The sequence below is a fragment of the Pseudophryne corroboree genome, chromosome 3, assembly GCF_028390025.1.
Source record: "Pseudophryne corroboree isolate aPseCor3 chromosome 3, aPseCor3.hap2, whole genome shotgun sequence".
Classification (NCBI taxonomy): domain Eukaryota; kingdom Metazoa; phylum Chordata; class Amphibia; order Anura; family Myobatrachidae; genus Pseudophryne; species Pseudophryne corroboree.
Window position 1 is genome coordinate 167,081,028 of NC_086446.1, and position 24,576 is coordinate 167,105,603.

General features: G+C 48.8%; 1 protein-coding gene across 2 annotated transcripts in view; it reads right to left on the minus strand.

Annotated features, from left to right (window-relative positions):
- Positions 1-24,576, minus strand: part of SERPING1 (serpin family G member 1) — a 232,059-nt gene that overhangs the window by 110,069 nt on the left and 97,414 nt on the right. For both annotated transcript variants that reach the window (XM_063958570.1, XM_063958569.1), the window contains exons 4-5: positions 19,886-20,573; positions 7,080-7,220 (exon numbers count right to left, since the gene is read on the minus strand). In XM_063958570.1, coding sequence (XP_063814640.1) covers positions 7,080-7,220; positions 19,886-20,573 — 829 coding nt within the window. The remainder of the gene's footprint in view (positions 1-7,079; positions 7,221-19,885; positions 20,574-24,576) is intronic.

The window sequence follows — 24,576 nt, forward strand, 5'->3', positions numbered from 1 at the left end:
CAGTAGATAACTCCCAAATATTCAGCGATAGTCTTACAGGGATATTTTCTATTTGATAAAACTAGTGTTATTTCTTTATTATTATTGATGTTGGTCTGGATAAACGTGTACACTATTTTGTTCTTGGTTTTAAAAGTTAGTACACATTTAATTTACATTGCATAGTACCCATCTTAATGCATTCCTGTGAACAATACAAATCTAATTGGGAAGCATTCGGCATCCCAGCGGTCTGTATGCCAGCGGTCATGTGACCAGCACCGGAATCCACCGATGCTGGAAAACCGACCGCCGGGATGCCTAAGGTGAGTATCGGGGTTAGGGTTAGGCACTAGGTGGGTGGTTAGCCATAGCCACCCCCCCCCTGATGGTCCTAGACTCCACCCCCCATAAATTAGCCCTAGCTGCCACCCCCCTCCAAGGGTTGGGTAGGGGGCAGGAGAGGCGTAAAATACCCCTGTTCGGTGTCAGGATCCTTATTGTTGGGCCGCCCCAGTCTGTCATGTGACCATCGGCATCACAACAGCTGGAATTTCATACCCAACCCCAACCTGTAGCAAAATCATCCCACTTTGATGTACTCCATACGTCTACCTGAAATTGGCACTGTCCAGCCTATATTGAAACCGAAAGTAGGTATGCTCTTGTAAAGCTAGGTACACACTGAGCAATGATCAGGCTGAATATCCAGTTCTCAGTTGGTCATTATGATTATTGCACAGTATGTACACAGAATCCTTGGTCGATGGTCATTCACAAACCAAGCTAATCTGCTCCTAACATCAGGAGTGCTGCACGATGTTCATTGGACCCGATGAGATGATAGTGAGTGTAGTAGTGAACAATGTAGCTGCTAACTCATGTTATTACTTTGAGATACTGGGAAGTTAGAGCCGTAACTCAATGAGTGGCAGTATCTCAAGGTTCACAGATTGCCTAGGCAAGACAAAAGGGACGATACAAAGCAGAGCCATAACTAGACTTTTTGGTGCCCTGTGCAAGAAAGAGAATTGGTGTACCGCCCCTTACAGTGTTGTTGTATTGTGCTGCATCAGACCAGTGGTAGTGTCCTGTTCATCAGTCATTCCAGTGACGATATACGCTGCTGCTATATGTCCACTGCTGCCGTATAATAATTATAACAACAACAACCACAAGTCCCTTATAGTGTTGTTGTCATGGCCGGAGCTTCCACTAGGCAGCTTTAGGCAGCTGCCTAGGGGCGCCGGGATGTGAAGGGGCGGCTTGCTATATCCGAATGAAAAAGTTAGTGTGGTCCTACATCTCATAGCACAGGCAGTAACTTTGACAGCTCCTGGAATCCTGGTTGGGGGTGACATGCGGCGCTGCTCTTCATTCCAGGCTCTTTCACAGACTACTCAGTCCCAACTATGCATCGCAGCCTGCAGGTAAGGTGGCTGCACAGTGCACTTTCTGCTTTTAATAAGAAAAGAGGGGGAGAGCAGCAGTCTGGGGGGAGGGGGGAATTGGGGGGTGGGGGCGGAGATGAGCAGCTGCATGCACACAGATGGTGGTGGGAATAGAACAGAAGATATTTAAAATAGTGGAGTGGTGGTTGGGGGGGCAGCAGGAGACCACACGGACTGCGGAGATGGGGAGAAGGGAGCAGCCATGCAACAGACGGGGTGGGGGTCAGCAGCAGTATGCCTTTCTCCTGAAGGGCAGGTAAGGGGAAGGGGCAGTAGGCAGAAGTTTTGCCTAGGGTGTCGAGAGACCTTGCACCGGCCCTGGTTGTTGTGTTGTGCTGCATCAGACCAGTGGTAGTGTCCTGTTCATCAGTCATTCCAGTGACGATATACGCTGCTGCTATATGTCCACTGCTGCCGTATAATAATAATAACAACAACAACCACAAGTCCCTTATAGTGTTGTTGTGTTGTGCTGCATCAGACCAGTGCTAGTGTCCTGTCCATCAATCATTCCAGTGACGATATACGATGCTGCTATATGTCCACTGCTGCCGTATAATAGTTATAACAACAACCACAAGTCCCTTACAGTGTTGTTGTGTTGTGCTGCATCAGACCAGTGGTAGTGTCCTGTCCATCAGTCATTCCAGTCATTCCTGTGCTGCATATTGTCATATATAACTCCCAAAAAATAATGGAGAACAAAAATTTGGAGGATAAAATAGGGAAAGATCAAGAACCACTCCTCCTAGTGCTGAAGCTGCTGCCACTAGCCATGACATATACAATGAAATGCCATCAACATCGTCTGCCAAGGCCGATGCCCAATGTGATAGTAGAGGGCATGTAAGATCCAAAAAGCCACAGTTCAGTAAAAAGACCCAAAAAAAGAAATTGAAATGGTCTGAGGAGAAACGTAAACTTGCCAATATGCCATTTACGACAGTGGTTCAGCTTCACATGACATGACGATGGAAGCCCTCATAACTGAGGCCTTGACACTTATGTTGGTGTTAGACGTGCACCCGGTATCCGCCATTAGTGCAGTGGGATTTAGAAAATTGATGGAGGTATTGTGTCCTCGGTACCAAATCCCATCTAGATTCCACTTCACTAGGCAGGCGATAGCGAGATTTTGCCATTTAATTCCAGTGGTTTGGATGTATAATTGCAGTGATTTTGCCAATTAATGTCAGTGATTTATAATTATTAATTACAATGATCTTGCCATTTAATTCCAGTGATTTGGACGTATAATTCCATTTACAATTGTTTGTGTTGCTTGGCTTAGTCATACAGCTACCTCATTGCACCTCTTCGACATCTTTGCATGAGGTGCTGTTTGGGGCCTAGTTTTTGAAAAGTGCCATCCTGTGTGACACAGCCGTATGAGTCCACGGGTACTGCTGTATTAGTCCTGGGGTACTGCCGTATAAGTCCACCAATTGCAGATTTTTTTAAAAGTGACTGGAACGTGCTGGAGATGCTGTCAGTGGACCGAACAATTGCGGCCCACTGTCGACATTCAGCCACTCTGTGACACTACTAGATGGGCCAGGTGGTTGTGTCGCTTAGCTTAGTCGATGCACCTTTTTTTCTTCTTTGCATCATGTGCTTTTAGGGGCCTTTTTTTTATATCTGCCCTCCTGTCTGCCACTGCTGTGCCATGCCTAGATGGGCCAATTGTGTGTCGCTTGGCTTAGTCATACAACTACCTCATTGCAAATCTTTTTCTTCTTTGCATGATGTGCTGTTTGGGGCCTTTTTTTTTAAATATCTGCCCTCCTGTTTGCCACTGCAGTGCCACGCCTAGATGGGCCAATTGTTTGTGTCGCTTGGCTTAGTCATACAACTACCTCATTGCAATTCGTTTTCTTCTTTGCATGATGTGCTGTTTGGGGCCTTTTTTTTTTATATCTGCCCTCCTGTCTGCCACTGCAGTGCCACGCCTAGATGGGCCAATTGTTTGTGTCGCTTGGCTTAGTCATACAACTACCTCATTGCAAATCTTTTTCTTCTTTGCATGATGTGCTGTTTGGGGCCTTTTTTTTTTAAATATATCTGCCCTCCTGTTTGCCACTGCAGTGCCACGCCTAGATGGGCCAATTGTTTGTGTCGCTTGGCTTAGTCATACAACTACCTCATTGCAATACTTTTTCTTCTTTGCATGATGTGCTGTTTGGGGCCTTTTTTTTTTATATCTGCCCTCCTGTCTGCCACTGCAGTGCCACGCCTAGATGGGCCAATTGTTTGTGTCGCTTGGCTTAGTCATACAACTACCTCAATGCAATTCGTTTTCTTCTTTGCATGATGTGCTGCTTGGGGCCTTTTTTTTTATATCTGCCCTCCTGTCTGCCACTGCAGTGCCACGCCTAGATGGGCCAATTGTTTGTGTCGCTTGGCTTAGTCATACAACTACCTCATTGCAATTCTTTTTCTTCTTTGCATGATGTGCTGTTTGGGGCCTATTTTTTATATCTGCCCTCCTGTCTGACACAGCAGTGCCACTCCTAGATGGGCCAGGTGTTTGTGTTGTTCACTTGTGTCGCTTAGATTAGTCACCCAGCCACCTCGGTGCAACCTTTTGGCCTAAAAACAATATTGTGAGGTGTTCAGAATAGACTGGAAATGAGTGGAAATGAATGTTATTGAAGTTAATAATACCGTAGGAGCAAAATTACCCCCAAAGTCTGTGATTTTAGCTGTTTTTATGTTTTTAAAAAAATCATCCAAAACCAAAACCAAAACATGAAAGGGTGGTTTTGGCAAAACCAAACCAAGCCAAAACCAAAACACAAAAGTGGAATTACAACCAAAACACAAAACACAAAAAGTGCCCGCCGCACATCTCTAATGTTTACCCATTATGGAGTAAGAGCAAGTCGCAAAGGCCCCCCCCCCCCCCCCCCACACACACACACACACACACACACACATCCCATCCAAGTCCACCCCCTCACCCCTAGAGAGGATCTGGTGAGGGGGACCTGCTCAGGGCCAGAGAAATGGATACTTAGCAACAGTGCCGTAACTAGACATTTTAGAACTGTGTGCAAGAAACGGCATCGGAGCCCCACCCCTGCATGCAAAACAGGGGCAGTGCGCGCCGTAGGCGCGCGCAAAAATACATAGTGGCGTGGCTTCGTGGAGAAGGGGTGTGGCCACAAAATAATACCAATTCATTAAACGGTGCACAGTAGTCTCCATTCTTCAAATTACGCCGCACAGTAGCACCACTACACCAGGTAGAGACCCTTTTACACCTTACAACGGACAGATTCCTCTTTTTACACATAACGGCAGACAGCGTGCACTTTTTACACATAACGGCAGACAGCGTCCCCTTTTTACACATAACGGCAGACAGCGTGCCCTTGTTAAACATAGCGGCAGACAGCGTCCCCTTTTTACACATTACGGCAGACAGCGTACACTTTTTACACATAACGGCAGACAGCGTACACTTTTTACACATAACGGCAGACAGCGTGCCCTTGTTACACATTACGGCAGACAGTGTCCCCCTTTTTAAACATTACGGCAGGCAGATTCCCCCTTTTTACACATAGCGGCAGGCAGATTCCCCCTTTTTACACATAGCGGCAGGCAGATTCCCCATTTTTACACATGGCGGCAGGCAGTCCCCCCTTTTTACACATTGCGGCAGGCAGAGTCCCCCTTTTTACACATAGCGGCAGGCAGATTCCCCATTTTTACACATAGCGGCAGGCAGTCCCCCCTTTTTACACATTGCGGCAGGCAGTCCCAACAAAGAAAGAAAGAGAAAGAAAGAAAGAAAGAAAGAAAGAAAGAAAGAAAGAAAGAAAGAAAGAAAGAAAGAAAGAAAGAAAGAAAGAAAGAAAGAAAGAAAGAAAGAGAAAGAAAGAAGAATTATACTTACCCTCTCCGCTGGCTCAGGCTCCTCGGTGCAGCTTCTGGTCACGATTCCCGGGCAGTAGAGAAGGAGAAGGAGGGAGGTGAAGGAGGGAGCCGCAGCAGCGCTTTGTTACTGGTGGAGGCGCTGCTGCTGCTGCCCCTCTGCTTCACTATAGGCTGTTCTCGGAAGACAGCCTATAGTGAAGCAGAGGGGCAGCAGCAGCAGCGCCTCCACCAGTAACAAAGCGCTGCTGCGGCTCCCTCCTTCACCTCCGTCCTCCTCCTTCCCCGGTCCGTGCCGCTGCTCCTCTCCTCTCTGGGCGACTGTGCGCTGCGGGCAGCGGTTGCCCGCAGAGCACAGCGGCATGTAATGAGTCAGTTTGACTCATTACATGCTTGGGCCCCTGGACAGAGGCGGGCCCCAGTGCAACGCACTGCCGGTAGCTCCGCCTCTGTATCAGATCCATACTGCACCTGTACAATAAGACAATGATTCACCTGGTAGCATTTAAGAAGTTAACACAAATATCAAGGATAGGCAACATGTGGAACTGCTGTGGAGCTACATGACCCAACATGCCCTGCCATAGTTTTGCTATTAGGACATGCTAAACATGTGGCATCACATGCTGGGATCTACAGTTCCACAGCATCTTAAGTAACACACCTAGGCCCTCATTCCGAGTTGATCGCTCGCAAGCTGCTTTTAGCAGCTTTACACACGCTAAGCCGCCGCCTACTGGGAGTGAATCTTAGCTTCTTAAAATTGCGAACGAAAGGTTCTCAAAATTGCGATTACACACCTCTTAGCAGTTTCTGAGTAGCTTCAAACTTACTCGGCATCTGCGATCAGTTCAGTGCTTGTCGTTCCTGGTTTGGCGTCACAAACACACCCAGCGTTCGTCCAGACACTCCTCCGTTTCTCCAGCCACTCCCGCGTTTTTCCCAGAAACGGTAGCGTTTTTTCCCACACGCCCTTAAAACGGCCTGTTTCCGCCCAGAAACACCCACTTCCTGTCAATCACACTCCGATCGCCTGAACGAAGAAAAAGCCGTGAGTAAAAAACCTAACTGTATAGCAAATTTACTTGGCGCAGTCGCAGTGCGAACATTGCGCATGCGCACTAAGCGGAAAATCGCTGCGATGCGAAGAAATTTACTAAGCGAACAACTCGGAATGACCCCCATAGATTCTTCAACATGATCCATTCCACCAGGTACAAAATGCTCTGCTCTTGAACTTACAACTTAGGGGGTGATTCAGATCTGATCACTGCTGTGCGTTTTCACACAGTGGGCAATCAGGTCCTAAGTGCGCATACGTATGCACCGCAATGCGCACGCGCGTCGGACAACAACAATGGGCAGCGCCGGTCAGCGCCGCGATGGTGCCGTTTGTTGGTGGCAACTGATCATTTACAGGGAGTGTCAGGGAAAACGCAGGCATTACCAAGCGTCGTCAGGGAGGGTGTCTGACATCAGATCTGGCCCCGATCAGCCTGTTCTCATCGCACTGGAGGAGTATGTCCTGGGCTGGGCACAGACAGTGAACACTGGATTTTCGCAGCTCGGCGTACACATAGCATTGCACACTTGCACAGCGAATTTACACTCCCCTTGGAGATGGTGACTATCTGATCGCAGGACAGCAAAAGTAGCAGCCCAGCAATCAGATCTGAATTACCCCCTTAATTAGATGTGTGTGAGTTAGGTGGGTGGTAGCTGAGTTTTTGCAGATGAAGGAAAGTTCAGCTTTGCTCCTGCCTCTCTCACCTTTACTGTAGAAAATTTCATTTGCAGTTAGTAATGAATCAAAATTGGTCAACTTCCGTATAGCATCGTGTACACACTCTGGGTTGTTTACACTCCTGTACAATGTTTTCAGTAGTTCTTCCTTTGTTTTCCCACCAGCTCCTGCATGAAGCAACATTAATAAATAAATAAATATTTATACATTTAAAAGTAATTTTTTATTAGCTAAACAGTACTGTCAATTAAAATGGTTGGCTGATGCAATATAGACAAACAATACACAGTACTGTGCATACAAATATGGCTTCAGTCTCGCCAAACAAATCCTTTTGGCGCACCAGGTCCTAGATGACTAGTCTGCATGTTCTTTTTTCTCTCAAAATGTGCATTTTATTTGCACAAATAAAACAAGTTGAAGTAAGTAAACTATGTTGCTAGATTACACTTATGACTTTGATGTGCTACATGTGTACATTTGTGTGCAAATGAGTCTAAATCTGTATACGAATTGCTACAATGCAGCAAAGCCAAGTTACGTTGTGTTTCATCTGCAACTTTTTATGTGTTTAAAAGTAATTGCCTTTTGGTTTAAGCCACAGCCCAGCACCTTTACTCCAATTTGAATGGTGTTTCCCTGTGCCTGCCATGTGAATAAGATGCAAAATTGAAAGAAAATATGGTAAGATTCACTTCTCAGAGCACTTCAGTCACACCGGGGGGTAAATTTACTAAAATGGGAGTTGTATTTAAGAATGGATGTTGCCCATAGCAACCAATCAGATTCCAGGTATTATCTTCTAGAAGGTGCTAGATAAAGAAGAAATAGAATCTGATTGGTTGCTATGGGCAACATCCCATCTTAAATACAACTCCCATCTTAGTAAATTTAGCCCCAGGTGTCTTGGGGTTGAGCAATGGCCAAATCTTATCACCTCTTCATACCCTTGTGCCATATGATGTATCGAGGTTTTGAGGTTAGGTGTATAAGGACACATTTGTTTGTTTTTGTCCATAATGTAAGAAACTGTAATTTATAAAGCTGCTGCAGTCTATGGCCCTCATTCCTAGTTGTTCACTCGCTAGCTGCTTTTAGCAGCATTGCACACGGTAGGCCGCCGCCCTTTGGGAGTGTATCTTCGGAATTGCGAACAAAAGATTAGCAGAATTGCGAATAAATAATTCTTAGCAGTTTCTGAGTAGCTCCAGACCTACTCCTACACTGCGATCAGCTCAGCCCGTTTCGTTCCTGGTTTGACGTCACAAACACGCCCTGCGTTTGGCCAGCCACTCCCCCGTTTCTCCAACCACTCCTGCGTTTTATCCTGGCACGCCTGCGTTTTTCCACACACTCCCAGAAAACGGTCAGTTTCCGCCCAGAAACACCCACTTCCTGTCAATCACACTCCGATCACTTCAACGATGAAAATTCTTCATTCGGATGTGAGTAAATCTACTAAGTTTTGTGCTAAATTACTTAGCGCATGCGCACTGCGTACCATGCGCATTTTTGCCTTAATCGCTCTGTTGCGAAAATCGGCAACGAGCGAACAACTCTGAATGACCCCCTATATAAGTGGACGTATTTATGCAGTAGGCACTAACGATAGAGCTTCACTGACATTTCCAACTGCACATGCACAGAATTGTCATTTCACAAAAATTGGGCCTGATTCAGGTTGGATTGCAAATTCTGCTAAGTAGCAGAATTTGCAATCCATGTGATCGCATGCTGGGGGCCGCCCATCGAAAGGCAAGGCCGCCCAGCATGCTGACTGTCGCTCCCCCGACCCCTACATCAAGCAGAAATTGCAATTACACCCCAATTTCTGCTTGATTGCTGACATTAAGATTGTCTCCTGCCGGCGCAGCCTGGCTGCACTTGCAGGAGACCTGCCGCTATCTTTTTGATCGCGGTAGCTGCGTGCCGCCCCGATCATGTCCCGTCACGCCCGTTTTGTAGCCACGCCCCCGCAACACGCCACCTATGAAACGGAGGGTGCCCCCCGCCCCGCGAACGCCTCTGCCTGATTGACAGGTAGAGGTAATTTTTGTAGTCAGTGATCCAACCTGAATCGGGCCCAATGTACGAAGGATAGAAGCTGCAAGACAGGGATCCCAAAATGGCAGTAGCATTTTAGAACATAGGACATAGGGCACATAATGTGCAATAATGAGAATAATTGGAATAGCAGTCATTAGCACTAATTAGTCTCTTACAAGGGATAGCTGTGATATCTGCTGCATTGGACTATCATATGTAATAAAAGGCTAAGCCTTTTATTATGGGTGGTCTTCTGTTTGCCGGCGGTCGGGCTCCCGGCGCTCAGTATACCGGCGCCGGGAGCCCGACAGCCGGCATACCGACAATTATTTTCCCTCGTGGGGGTCCACGACCCCCATAGAGGGAGAATAAAATAGTGTGGCGCGCGTAGCGCGCCACCGTGCCCGTAGCGTGGCGAGCGCAGCGAGCCCGCAAGGGGCTCATTTGCGCTCGCCAAGCTGTCGGTAAGCCGGCGGTCGGGCTCCCGGCGCCGGGATGCTGGTCGCCGGGAGCCCGACCGCCGGCCACCCGTAGTGAACCCTTTTATTATATAGGATAGTCCTCACCTCTGTTATGTGCACCTCTGGCCGCTAGAGGCTGCCACATGGACCATATGACTCACAGCTAAAAGTGAAAGTGACACTGCAGGGAGATGTTACAGCCTCATAACCTGCTGCTGCTAATATTACCTGTTTCACACCCGATTCGGGAAATGGACACACACACTCCGTATGTACAATGCACCCCTCACCATATATTGCCCCTATATACACTGCACCCCATCCTCTTCCATATTCTGCACCCACACCATATACTGCCCCTATATACACACTGCACTGATGCCGGAATCCCAGCGGTTGGGATCCCGGCAGTCAGGAGGCTGATGCCGGAATCCCAGCGTTCAGCGCATCGAGTCCCCTTGCGGGCTCGCTGCACTTGCCGCACTTTGGACGTGGTGATGAGCTTTGCTCGCCATACTATTATATTCCCCCTTGGGTGGTGGCATGGACCACCACCTCAGTAGGAATTCAGGGTTTTGGTCAGGATTCTGACCGGCGGCATCCCCCTCCTTCATATACTATGCTGCAACTCCAGGTTACTTGCCATTCCAGGACTCTGCAACAAGTAGAACCAGTAACCAGAAAACATACAATTATAAATGCAATTCAGCCAATATAATTCAAAAGGGGTTTGGGATGATTGTTTGATAATCGTTGACCCTCAGAAAATAGGATTTTGGTTACCTACCGGTAAATCCTTTACTCGTAGTCCGCAGAGGATGCTGGGGTCCACATTAGTACCATGGGGTATAGACGGGTCCACCAGGAGCCATTGGCACTTTAAGAGTTTGAGAGTGTGGGCTGGCTCCTCCCTCTATGCCCCTCCTACCAGACTCAGTCTAAAAACTGTGCCGGAGGAGACGGACATCTTCGAGAAAAGGATTTAACACAGATAGTGGCAAGATTCATACCAGCTCACACATACAAGGCACATCAAGCTAACTTAGCTTGAAAACTCAGCAACTGCTGAAACAGTACTTACCAAGTAACAATGCAGTGCTTAACTAAAAACAAAGTTGTACTGAACCAGATAACAACTGCAGGAAAACGAAGCGCTGGGCGGCCGCCCAGCATCCTCTACGGACTACGAGAAAAGGATTTACTGGTAGGTAACCAAAATCCTATTTTCTCTTACGTCCTAGAGGATGTACCAAAGCTCCCAGAATGGGAGGGAGAGCACGGAGGCTCCTGCAGAACTGACTGACTGAACTTCAGATCATCAGAGGCCAAAGTATCGAACCTGTAGAACTTTGCAAACGTGTTCGACCCAGACCAAGTTGCCGCTCGCAGTGCCGTAACTAGGCATTTTAGCGCTGTGTGCAAGAAACGATAGTGGCGCCCCCCCATGCAAGATAGGGGCAGTGCGCGCCGTAGGCGCGCCAAATTTTTATAGGGGCGTGGCTTCACGGGGAAGGGGCGTGGCCACAAATTAATAGCAATTCATACTACGGTGCACAGTAGTCTACATTATTCAAATTACGCTGCACAGTAGCGCCACTACACCAGGTAGAGCCCCTTTTATACATTACAGCAGACAGCGTCCCCCTTTTTACACATTACAGCAGACAGTCCCCCTTTTTACACATTACAGCAGACAGTCCCCCTTTTTACACATTGCGGCAGACAGTCCCCCTTTTTACACATTGCGGCAGCCGGGACCCCATTTTACACATTGCGGCAGCCGGGACCCCATTTTACACATTGCGGCAGCCGGGACCCCTTTTTACACATTGCGGCAGCCGGGACCCCATTTTACACATTGCGGCAGCCGGGACCCCATTTTACACATTGCGGCAGTCGGGACCCCTTTTTATACATTGCGGCAGCCGGGACCCCATTTTACACATTGCGGCAGCCGGGACCCCTTTTTACACATTGCGGCAGCCGGGACCCCATTTTACACATTGCGGCAGCCGGGACCCCATTTTACACATTGCGGCAGCCGGGACCCCATTTTACACATTGCGGCAGCCGGGACCCCATTTTACACATTGCGGCATCCGGGACCCCATTTTACACATTGCGGCAGCCGGGACCCCATTTTACACATTGCGGCAGCCGGGACCCCATTTTACACAGCCGGGACCCCATTTTACACATTGCGGCAGCCGGGACCCCATTTTACACATTGCGGCAGACGGTGTGTGAGAGAGAGAGAGAGAGAGAGAGAGAGGGGATATACTTACCTTCTCCCCGCTGACAGGCTCCTCGAGTCTCCTGGTGCAGGCTGTGAGGTGAGAAGGAGGAGGAGGGAGGGGGAACAGAGAGCCGCAGCAGCGCTATTTGATTGGTAGTAAGCGCCGCTGCAGCATCCCCCTCTCCTCCTGTATTGGCTGCCCGGCGCTGCTATGGATGCTGGGATGCGGTTCCCCAGCATCCACAGCAGCGCCGGGCAGCCAATACAGGAGGAGAGGGGGATGCTGCAGCGGCGCTTACTACCAATCAAATAGCGCTGCTGCGGCTCCCTGCTCCCCCTCCCTCCTACTCCTTCTCTCTGCTGCCCGGCGCTGGTTTCTCCTCTCCCTCCAGCGCGGCGCACGGCGCAGACTTCGGCGGCATGTAGTGAGTCAATTTGACTCATTACATGCCGCTGGCCGTGCGCCCTCAGGGCAACTGCGCTGTGTGCCAAGCCCCCTTGGCACACACGTAGTTACGGCCCTGGGCGCTCGGCAAAGTTGTAACGCCGAGACACCCCGGGCAGCCGCCCAGGAAGACCCCACCTTACGAGTAGAGTGGGCCTTGACAGTCGTAGGACACGGCAATCCTGCCATAGAATACGCATGCTGGATAGTGAACCTGATCCAGCGAGAGATCATCTGCTTAGAAGCAGGACACCCAACTTTCTTGGGCTCATACAGGACAAACAGAGAGTCCGATTTTCGGTGACGAGCAGTCCTCTTCACATAGATTTTCAGAGTCCTTACAACATCTAAGGACTTTGATGAAATTGAGGAGTCAGTAGCCACTGGCACCACAACATGTTTGTTGATATAAAATGCCGACACAACCTTCAGAAGAAACTGCTGACGTGACCGGAGCTCAGCTTTATCTTCGTGGAAGATCAAGTATGGGCTTTTACAGGACAAAGCCCCCAACTCCGACACACGTCTAGCAGAAGCTAAGGCCAACAACGTGACAGCCTTCCATGTAAGAAATTTGACCTCAACCTCCTGTAGATGCTCGAACCAGTCCGATTGGAGGAACTGCAACACCACGTTAAGGTCCCAGGGCACCGTAGGCGGTACAAAGGGAGGTTGGATGTGCGGAACTTCCTTCAAAAAGGTCTGAACCTCAGGGAGGGCAGCCAATTGTTTCTGGAAGAAAATGAATAGGACCGAAATCTGGACCTTCACAGATCCCAACCTCAGGCCCAAATCCACAAAGAGGAGAAACCGTCCCAGTTGAAACTCCACCGCAGGTAATTTCTTGGACTCACACCACGATACATATTTTTTCCAAATTCGATGGTAATATTTAGACGTTACTCCTTTCCTAGCCTGTATCAGGGTAGGAATAACCTTGTTCGGAATGCCCTTTCGAGCTAGTATCAGGCATTCAACCTCCATGCCGTCAAACGTAGCCGCGGTAAGTCTTGACAGGCGAACGGCCCCTGCTGCAGCAGGTCCTCCCGAAGAGGAAGAGGCCTCGGCTCTTCTTGCAGTAGATCCAGAAGATCCGCTAACTAAGCCCTTCTTGGCCAATCTGGAGCAATGAGGATCGCTTGAACCCTTGTTCTCCTTATGAGCTTTAGCACTCTTGGGATGAGTGGAAGTGGAGGAAACACGTACACTGACTGGAACACCCACGGAGTCACTAGGGCATCCACCGCCACTGCTTGCGGGTCCCTCGACCTGGAACAATACTGCCAAAGCTTCTTGTGGAGACAAGAGGCCATCATGTCGATCTGGGGTACGCCCCAAAGATCTGCTACCTCCTTGAACACCTCCGGATGGAGACCCCACTCCCCTGGATGGAGATCGTGTTTGCTGAGGAAGTCCGCTTCCCAGTTGTCCACTCCCGGAATGAAGACTGCTGACAGCGCCAAAGCGTGTTTTTCTGCCCAGAGGATGATTCTTGTTACCCCTTACATTGCAGCTCTGCCCTGTCGGTTTATGTAAGCCACTGTTGTCACATTGTCTGACTGCACTTGAATGGCCCGATTTCTTAGAAGATGGGCCGCTTGGAGAAAACCGTTGTAGACGGCTCTTAGTTCCAGAATGTTTATCGGCAGGCCGGCTTCCAGACTTGACCACCTTCCTTGGAAGGTTTCCCCTTGAGTGACTGCACCCCAGCCCCGGAGACTTGCATCTGTGGTTAGAAGGATCCAGTCCTGAATCCCGAACCTGCAGCCCTCCAGAAGGTTAGGTAATTGCAGCCACCAGAGGAGTGAAATCCTGGCCTTTGGTGACATACGTATTCTCTGGTGCATGTGTAGATGGGATCCCGACCACTTGTCCAGGAGATCCAGTTGGAAGGACCGAGCGTGAAACCTCCCGTACTGCAGAGCCTCGTAAGAGGCCACCATCTTTCCCAGAAGGCGAATGCACTGATGAACCAACACCCGGGTTGGCTTCAGGACATGCCGGACCATCATTTGAAGCACCAATGCTTTTTCCTCTTGAAGAAACACCCTCTGCACTTCTGTGTCGAGGATCATTCCCAGAAAGAACAACCTCCTGGTTGGTTCCAAATTTGATTTTGGAAGATTCAGGATCCAACCATGTTCCCTGAGAAGCTGGATCATGAGAGCTATGGACCATAACAGCTTCTCCTTGGACGATGCCTTTATCAACAGATCGTCCAGATACGGAATTATGTTCACTCCCTGTCTGCGGAGGAGAATCATAATTTCTGCCATCACCTTGGTGAATACCCTTGGTGCTATGGAGAGGCCGAATGGTAGGGCCTGGAACTGAAAATGACAGTCCAACAGTGCGAATCGAAGATAAGCTTGATGCGGCAGCCAAATCGGAATGTGGAGGTACGCATCCTTGATATCCAGGGATACCAGGAATTCCCCCTCCTCCAGACCTGATATCACTGCCCTTAGAGACTCCATTTTGAACTTAAACTCCCTCAGAAAGGGGTTTAGTGATTTTAAGTTCAGAATGGGCCTGACCAAACCATCCGGTTTCGGTACCACGAAAAGGTTCGAATAGTAACCTTTGTTTTGCATATGAGGTGGTACTAGCACAATGACCTGTGCCTCCACCAACTTCTGGACGGCTTCTTGCAGGACAGTCCTGTCTGCCAGCAGAGCTGGCAAGCCTGATTTGAAAAAAACGGTGAGGAGGAAGATTTTGAAATTCCAGCCTGTACCCCTGTGACACAATATCTTGCACCCAGGGGTCCAGGCTGGATGACACCCAGAAGTGACTGAAATGCCTCAGTCTCGCTCCCACCGGCCCCACCTCCGGGGCGTTCAGTCCACCATCATGCGGAGGACTTTGGTGTACATGAAGCAGGTTTCTGTTCCTGGGAACCTGCAGCCGCAGGTTTCTTGGCCTTGGGCCTACCTCCCCGAAAGTAGGTGTTGGACGGCTTGGCCTTTCTGGGCTTGGTAGGCAGAAAGGGCTGTGATGTAGCTGAAGAAAAGGGTTTCTTCGCAGCAGGTGTCGCTGAGGGAAGAAAAGGTGACTTACCAGCCATAGCCGTGGAGATCCACGCATCTAATGCTTCCCCAAAGAGAGCCTGACCTGTGTAGGGTAGGGTCTCCACGCTTCTCCTGGATTCCGCGTCAGCAGACCACTGGCACAACCACAGTCCTCGGAGAGCTAATACAGACATGGAAGAAATTCCCGCAGCCATGGAACCCAGGTCTTTTATGGATTCTACCAGAAATCCTGCTGAATCGTGAATGTTACGTAAAAACAATTCAACATCACATTTCTCCATAGTAAGTCTTCAAGTAACGTGCCTGACCACTTTACTATAGCTTTGGCAATCCAAGCACTGGCAATAGTGGGACTTAGTATTGCCCCAGAAGCCGTGTACATGGATTTGAGCGTATTATCAATTTTGCGATCAGCCGGCTCTTTCAAGGCGGTATATTCTGGAACAGGTAAAACCACTTTTTTTGAGAGTCTGGATACAGACGCGTCAACAATAGGCGGGTTTTCAAATTTTTTCCTATCCTCTACCGGGAAAGGAAATGCCACCAGAACCCTTTTAGGTATCTGGAATTTTTTATCCGGGTTTTCCCAAGCCTATTCAAAAATAGAAGTTAATTCCTTTGACGCAGGGAAGGTTAGCGAGGCTTTCTTATTTTCAGTGAAGTAAGCCTCCTCAACCTGCTCGGGTGTTGTATCAGCAATATTCAACACATCTCTAATAGCCTCTATCATCAACTGCACCCCTTTAGCAAGAGATGCTGCCCCCGCAACACATCCACGTCTCCGTCTGCAGTGTCAGAATCGGTATCCGTATCATCCTGCATGATCTGCGCAAGAGCACGTTTATGTAAATATACAGCGGGGAGCCCTGAGGTTCCAGAACTGGGCCAGACTGCCATAGAGTTCTGTAAAGCCTGAGTTGCATATTCATTTTATGCAACACTATTTGAAATCTGAGAAATCATAGATTTGATAGAGGATAACCACTCAGGTTCCCTTGCTGGTATCTGTGCTAAACCAGTGCAATCCTGATTACATGGAATGGGATCATCCTCAGAGGACATATCCTCTGCAGCATATGACACAGCGTCCCTTGACATAGCTTAATGGAGACCACAGACACTCCACACACACACACAGGGGAGGACAGACAGAGTTTCACCCCCAAGAATGGCAAGGGAGACACAGAGATTGGAGCAAACCCACACACAGCGCTTTTAATGTAAAAGGAGACCCCTACTAGCGCTGACTGTGCACCATAATAGGTTACATAGTCTTAATGCAGCCTCCCCCCCCCCGTTCTACAACCCCCTGGTACCGTGAGAGATAGCTGGAGTTGCTGTGGAGGGACTTGCTCTTCCTGGACAGCGCTGTGCAGGCAGGAAAATGACACTGAACACTGCTGGGTCTGCTCTGAGGAGAAGCTCCGCCCCCAAAATGGCGCTCTTCCCGCTCTTCACAAGGATAATACTGGCCTGAGGTAAAATGCTGGTTGAGATCCACGGACCCCGACAGGCTTGCTGGCCAGTGCAGGGTTCAGGCGCTGGCTCAGGGCGCCCCTCACAGTGTCGCACTAAGTACCGGTGAGCCTCCAAAGCGCAGTTAGTACTGCGCTCCTACCCTGTTGCCGCCATCTTCACACCGGCCCCCTGCTTGCTAGGGGGGTCGGTGACTCACTCGCCACTGATCTTCGGTGCTGTAAGGGGGTGGCGGCATGCTGCTGGGGTGAGCGATCCCCTGTGGCGGGGAACGATCTATCCCCTCAGGAGCTCAGTGTCCTGTCAGCGGAGATAGTGGCTCAGACCCCGCAGGGCGGACACTACTCCCCCCCCTTAGTCCCACGAAACAGGGAGGCTGTTGCCAGCAGCCTCCCTGTAAAATAATAAACTCTACAAAAAACGTTATTAAAGAAGCTCTGTAGAGCTCCCCTAGCTGTGACCGGCTCTTCCGGGCACATTTTCCAAACTGAGTCTGGTAGGAGGGGCATAGAGGGAGGAGCCAGCCCACACTCTCAAACTCTTAAAGTGCCAATGGCTCCTGGTGGACCCGTCTATACTCCATGATACTAATGTGGACCCCAGCATCCTCCAGGACGTAAGAGAAATGGAGACGGTTTGAGGTCGAACCCATAATGCCGACATGTTACTAATGTGACTTAAAGCATCTTCCAACATGGTAAAGCAACATGCTTATAGTGGTAAACCCGACACAGTTAAAATGCTGTAATCTGTATTCCTAACAGGTTGGCATTATAGTTCAACCTCATACTGTGCCTGTCCTGAGTGTCAACATGATTGTCAAACTGCTGCATACCTTTTAGAAAAATTATAGTGTCATGGATGGTGTTCTCGTACATGGGGCTAATTCAGACCTGATCGCTGCTGTGCGTGTTTGCACAGCAGCGATCAGGTGTGAACTGCGCATGCGCCGGTGCCGCAGTGCGCCGGAGCATGTCAGACAGCGACGGCTGTCTTAGCCCTGCGATCGCCTCCGGCCTGGTTGACAGGCAGAGGCGGTCGCTATGTAGGAGGGGGCGGCCCGGCGGCATTTGCCCGCTGTTTAGGGTGCGCTGTCCAGGCAACGCAGGCGTGCCCGGACCATTGGGGTGCGGCCCCCGGCGGCTGCGTGACGTCACACTCAGCCTCTGCAACCCGAGCAGCGACGAGTAGCTCCCTGCCAGCGTGCAGGAGCTGCACTGGTAGGGAGCTACTCTACCAGTACAAAAGCATCACCGCTGTGCGATACTTTTGTACTTGTGCAATGGGGCAGGGCCTTACATGCGGGGTGAACTAGCTCTGTGCTGGGAGTCACCCCGCCTGTCAGGGAAGCTGATCGTAGATGTGCTATGTTTAGCACATCTACGATCAGGTCTGCTCGCAGTGCTTCAATTACACAGTTCATTGCACCATGCCCCCCATCTGCCATCTGATGTATCCGACCAGCAGTGTATTTCACACTGTATGCGACCTGCAGTGTATCCCTCACTGTAGTCAACCCACACTGTATCCAACCTGCTCTGTTACCAACCTACACTGTATCCAACCTGCTCTGTTACCAACCTGCACTGTATTTAACCCACACTGTATCCAACCAGTAATATCACTGCACTGCACTGTATCCAATCCGCACTGTATCCAACCCACACTGTATCCTGCACTGTATCCAACCTGCACTGTATTTGAGGGGTCATTCTGACCCTTTCGCACGCAGCGTTTTGTCGCTGCGGTGCGAAAGGGTCCAGAATGCGCATGCGCAGCGTGCGCACGCGTGTCGTTACCCGGCGACAGGGGTCGCCGGTTTACGATGCGGATTACGAAGAAAGTAGTCGCAGCAGTGGCCGCAAGAAGATTGACAGAAAGAAGGCGTTCCTGGGCGTCACCAGACCGTTGGCGGCCATTTTCGGGGAGTGGTGGAGAAAACGCAGGCGTGTACAGAAGAACGGAGGGCGGATGTCTGACGTCAAAGCCGGGACCTGCATCGCTGGAGCCGTCACACAGGCTAAGTAGGTCTAGGGCTAGTCTTCTTTTACACAAAACTTTTTTAGCTTAGCAGGGCTGCACAAGCGTTCGCAGTTATCTGGAGGCCTGTGGGAGGGCCACCATGTTGTCTTTCTGGGAACTGCAGTGGCTTCTGCAGGCTTTCCGCATCTCAGCGGCAGAGCTTTAGATGGCCGCGAAGGGGTAGGTGGGAGGCGGATGGCATCAGGACCAGATCCCGCAGGAGAGACATCAGTGTGAAATACATTGACAGGACTCACTGGACCCCGATGACACCGCCCAGCATGCCAGCACTCACCGTCTCTTCATTATCTCATGAGTCATGAGACTGTCTTCACTGAAGCTCCTCAGAGGCTGCTGTTAGAGAACAGCTCAGCCGCCAAAGAGTAATAAGCTGAAGACAGCTAAATGCTGTACTCCAGTTTTATGTGAGTAGCAGTTGAGAGTCTGGGGGCAGAGTGTGTGGGCCCTTAGTGTGTGGGGGCCCTCAAGATGACCGCCCCTGTTACCCCTCCTATAATCCAGCCCTGGCCGCAGCGCATGTGCAGTTTGCCAAGACTAGCCAGATGTGACTGTATTTGGATTGTTTTACAGAGGCCATTTATGCATGTCATTAAGCATATATATTGTCAACTATCTGTGAAAACATTTTCTACATATTATAGAGATGTGTGGTTCAGTTCTCCAGAAATGGAATCCACACCAATTTTGTGAATCCAAACAGAACCAAAATGCAGTCCAGATCTCCTGAAAAGATCGGAATCGAACCAAGTCCCAGTTCGGATCTTTGTGTCGTTCGGAATTCAGATTTTAATTCTGAATTTTGGGTTTTGGATTCGGTTTGGATTGCAAAAATAACATGATTTTAGCTGTTTTTAGCAATTTTTGTTCAATCTGGATCCAAAACCAAAACCCGTGAGCGTGGTTTTGCAAAATCAAATCCAAAATCAAAACATGAAGGCAAATCCGGATTCTAACCAAAAACATGTGGGTTAGCTCACATCTCTAATTATAAAGTGAGATATGCAACCAAGTGCATTTATCAGCTATGTCTGAAAACTATAAAGAAGCAGAATTAAAGAGATTTTATATACATATACAATAGAGTGTATCTCACCTAACATCAGCTGTGACAGCGCCAGAGCAATGCTAATTGGAGACACCACAACATTGGGTCTGGTTCTTTTTACTGCTTTGAACAGCTCCAGTGCAAATGCGGATAGGTCTCTTGCTACATCAGCAGTGACATTATCCAAGTCTTGCTTGGCGCATTCTGGCCACATAAGAGGACATGGAGGTGCAGTTGGGGTTGTCTCCACCTGGGGCAGATTTGTTTCTGTAATACTCTGCTCTGTAGTTTGTTCTCTGTCTTTTGTCTGTTCTTCCTCACCAAAAAACAATGGCATACTGTCATTCTCCTTTATAACGTCTCTCGTTTCTGATATATCACTGGTGTTTTGGTTTGCAGCAGGCATGTCATTGTTATTTTGCCTTGGAACTTCATTTAATTCTGAAATTTCAGTTGGTGTCACACATACGTCTTCTATCTGGCTGGCTGTACACAAAGACTGTGTTTTCTCATTTACCATTTGCCCTTCTAACTGCCTTTCAGGTGCCTGATTGTCTTCTGTGGCTCTAATGTCATTTGTCTTGTCAGACACTTTGTTGTTTTCCTCTGAGAGTTTGCTGGTGACATCATCTGTGTGCTCCCCTATCCATTCATCACCTTGGCCTTTCCTTTGAGGTGAAGTTATTTCATCAAGTATTAATAAATGGGATTCAGGATCATAAAAAGATAAAGGGTCCTGGAAAACAGTAAAATAACATTCAGTAGAGGATTTACTATAGTAACTTTATTATCCTATTCTACTGAAGTGATATAATATGAGAAAAATAATAGTATCATACATTCGGAATGGTTACAGGAAAGTCATAGTAATAATGTAACATATTCCAGGTATTAGGGTATATGATTATAACCCAATAGCTCTTTCTCTCTTAGGGACCGATTATATTGGATACACTTTTCACGAAAATAGACTTTAACACCTCTAGAATTAGCTTAATAGAGCAAAGAGTCAATGATTCCATGGACGATATTCATTTCTTTCAGCACTTTGTTAATACCCAAACAGGTTCCATTCAGGGTTTGCAAGCCAAGATATTTGACTTGGATAACAGGCTCTGGAGAAACAACCTCCATTTCACAGGGTGAAATAGTGTCAAAGACTTATAACTCAATAGGCCAGATTCAAATATTCCATCTCCCCGAGTGCCCGCGATCTCGGCCGCCGGCAGTATTCTAATGTTACTGCAGATGGGCGCGACAAGTGCTTGGTGTGCCTAAACCCGACTGTAACGGGAGCGATCAGCGTGATAAAGGGGAGCATTTGAATATCGCCACTCTATCTCCCATCAGTTTAGATGGGATAATGGGGAGCATTTGAATATCGCCACTCTATCTCCCATCAGTTTAGATGGGAGATAATAAGAATTTACTTACCGATAATTCTATTTCTCATAGTCCGTAGTGGATGCTGGGGACTCCGTCAGGACCATGGGGAATAGCGGCTCCGCAGGAGACAGGGCACATCTAAAGAAAGCTTTTAGGATCACATGGTGTGTACTGGCTCCTCCCCCTATGACCCTCCTCCAAGCCTCAGTTAGGTACTGTGCCCGGACGAGCGTACACAATAAGGAAGGATCTTGAATCCCGGGTAAGACTCATACCAGCCACACCAATCACACCATACAACTTGTGATCTGAACCCAGTTAACAGTATGATAACAAACGAAGTAGCCTCTGAAAAGATGGCTCACAACAATAATAATAACCCGATTTTTGTAACAATAACTATGTACAAGTATTGCAGACAATCCGCACTTGGGATGGGCGCCCAGCATCCACTACGGACTATGAGAAATAGAATTATCGGTAAGTAAATTCTTATTTTCTCTAACGTCCTAGTGGATGCTGGGGACTCCGTCAGGACCATGGGGATTATACCAAAGCTCCCAAACGGGCGGGAGAGTGCGGATGACTCTGCAGCACCGAATGAGAGAACTCCAGGTCCTCCTTAGCCAGAGTATCAAATTTGTAAAATTTTACAAACGTGTTCTCCCCTGACCACGTAGCTGCTCGGCAAAGTTGTAATGCCGAGACCCCTCGGGCAGCCGCCCAAGATGAGCCCACCTTCCTTGTGGAGTGGGCCTTTACAGATTTAGGCTGTGGCAGGCCTGCCACAGAATGTGCAAGTTGGATCGTGCTACAGATCCAACGCGCAATCGTCTGCTTAGACGCAGGAGCACCCATCTTGTTGGGTGCATACAATATAAACAACGAGTCAGATTTTCTGACTCCAGCTGTCCTTGAAATATATATTTTTAATGCTCTGACAACGTCCAGTAACTTGGAGTCCTCCAAGTCGCTAGTAGCCGCAGGCACCACAATAGGCTGGTTCAAGTGAAAAGCCGAAACCACCTTAGGGAGAAAATGAGGACGTGTCCGCAGTTCTGCCCTGTCCGAATGGAAAATCAGATATGGGCTTTTGTACGATAAAGCCGCCAACTCTGAAACTCTCCTGGCTGAAGCCAGGGCCAGTAGCATGGTTACTTTCCATGTAAGATACTTCAAATCTACAGATTTGAGAGGCTCAAACCAATGAGATTTGAGAAAATCCAAAACTACGTTTAGATCCCACGGTGCCACTGGGGGCACAATCGGGGGCTGTATATGTAGTACACCCTTGACAAAAGTTTGTACTTCAGGCACTGAAGCCAATTCCTTCTGGAAGAAGATTGATAAGGCCGAAATTTGAACTTTAATAGACCCCAATTTGAGGCCCATAGACAATCCTGCCTGCAGGAAATGTAAGAATCGACCCAATTGAAATTCTTCCGTTGGGGCCTTCTTGGCTTCACACCACGCAACATATTTTCTCCAAATGCGGTGATAATGTTGTGCGGTCACTTCCTTCCTAGCCTTAATCAAGGTAGGAATAACTTCCTCTGGAATGCCCTTTTCTTTTAGAATCCGGCGTTCAACCGCCATGCCGTCAAACACAGTCGCAGTAAGTCTTGGAACATACAAGGTCCCTGCTGAAGCAGATCCCTTCTTAGAGGTAGAGGCCACGGATCCTCCGTGAGCATCTCTTGAAGTTCCGGATACCAAGTTCTTCTTGGCCAATCCGGAGCCACTATTATTGTTCTTACTCCCCTTTTCCGAATAATTCTCAGTACCTTTGGTATGAGAGGCAGAGGAGGAAACACATACACTGACTGGTACACCCATGGTGTTACCAGAGCGTCCACAGCTATTGCCTGAGGGTCTCTTGACCTGGCGCAATATCTGTCCAGTTTTTTGTTGAGGCGAGACGCCATCATATCCACCTTTGGTTTTTCCCAACGGTTCACAATCATGTGGAAAACTTCCGGATGAAGTCCCCACTCTCCCGGGTGAAGGTCGTGTCTGCTGAGGAAGTCTGCTTCCCAGTTGTCCACTCCCGGGATGAACACTGCTGACAGTGCTATGACATGATTTTCCGCCCAGCGAAGAATCCTTGCAGCTTCTGTCATTGCTCTTCTGCTTCTCGTGCCGCCTTGTCTGTTTACGTGGGCGACTGCCGTGATGTTGTCCGACTGGATCAACACCGGCTGACCCTGAAGCAGCGGTTTTGCCAAGCTTAGAGCATTGTATATCGCTCTTAGCTCCAGTATATTTATGTGAAGAGACGTCTCCAGGTCTGACCATACACCCTGGAAGTTTCTTCCCTGTGTGACTGCTCCCCAGCCCCGTAGGCTGGCATCCGTAGTCACCAGGACCCAGTCCTGTATGCCGAACCTGCGGCCCTCTAACAGATGGGCACTCTGCAACCACCACAGGAGAGACAACCTTGTTCTTGGTGACAGTGTTATCCGCTGATGCATGTGCAGATGCGATCCGGACCATTTGTCCAGCAGATCCCACTGAAATGTTCGTGCATGGAATCTGCCGAATGGAATTGCTTCGTAAGAAGCCACCATCTTTCCCAGGACTCTTGTGCATTGTTGTACTGACACAGTTCCTGGTTTTAGGAGGTTCCTGACCAGTTCGGATAACTCCCTTGCTTTCTCCTCCGGGAGAAACACCTTTTTCTGAACCGTGTCCAGAATCATTCCCAGGAACAGCAGACGTGTTGTCGGGGTCAATTGAGATTTTGGAAGATTCAGAATCCACCCGTGTTGCTGAAGCACTACTTGGGTTAGTGCTACACCGACTTCCAGCTGTTCTCTGGACTTTGCCCTTATCAGGAGATCGTCCAAGTAAGGGATAATTAATACGCCTTTTCTTCGTAGAAGAACCATCATTTCGGTCATTACCTTGGTAAAGACCCGAGGGGCCGTGGACAAACCAAACGGCAGCGTTTGAAACTGATAATGACAGTCTTGTATCACGAACCTGAGATACCCTTGGTGTGAGGGGTAAATTGGGACATGCAGATAAGCATCTTTTATGTCCAGGGACACCATGAAGTCCCCTTCTTCCAGATTCACTATCACTGCTCTGAGTGACTCCATCTTGAACTTGAATTTCTGTATGTACAGGTTCAAGGATTTCAGATTTAGAATAGGTCTTACCGAACCGTCCGGCTTCGGTACCACAAATAGTGTGGAATAATACCCCTTTCCCTGTTGTAGGAGGGGTACCTTGACTATCACCTGCTGAGAATACAGCTTGTGAATGGCTTCCAATACCGTCGTCCTTTCTGAGGGAGACGTTGGTAAAGCAGACTTTAGGAACCGGCGAGGGGGAGACCTTTCGAACTCCAA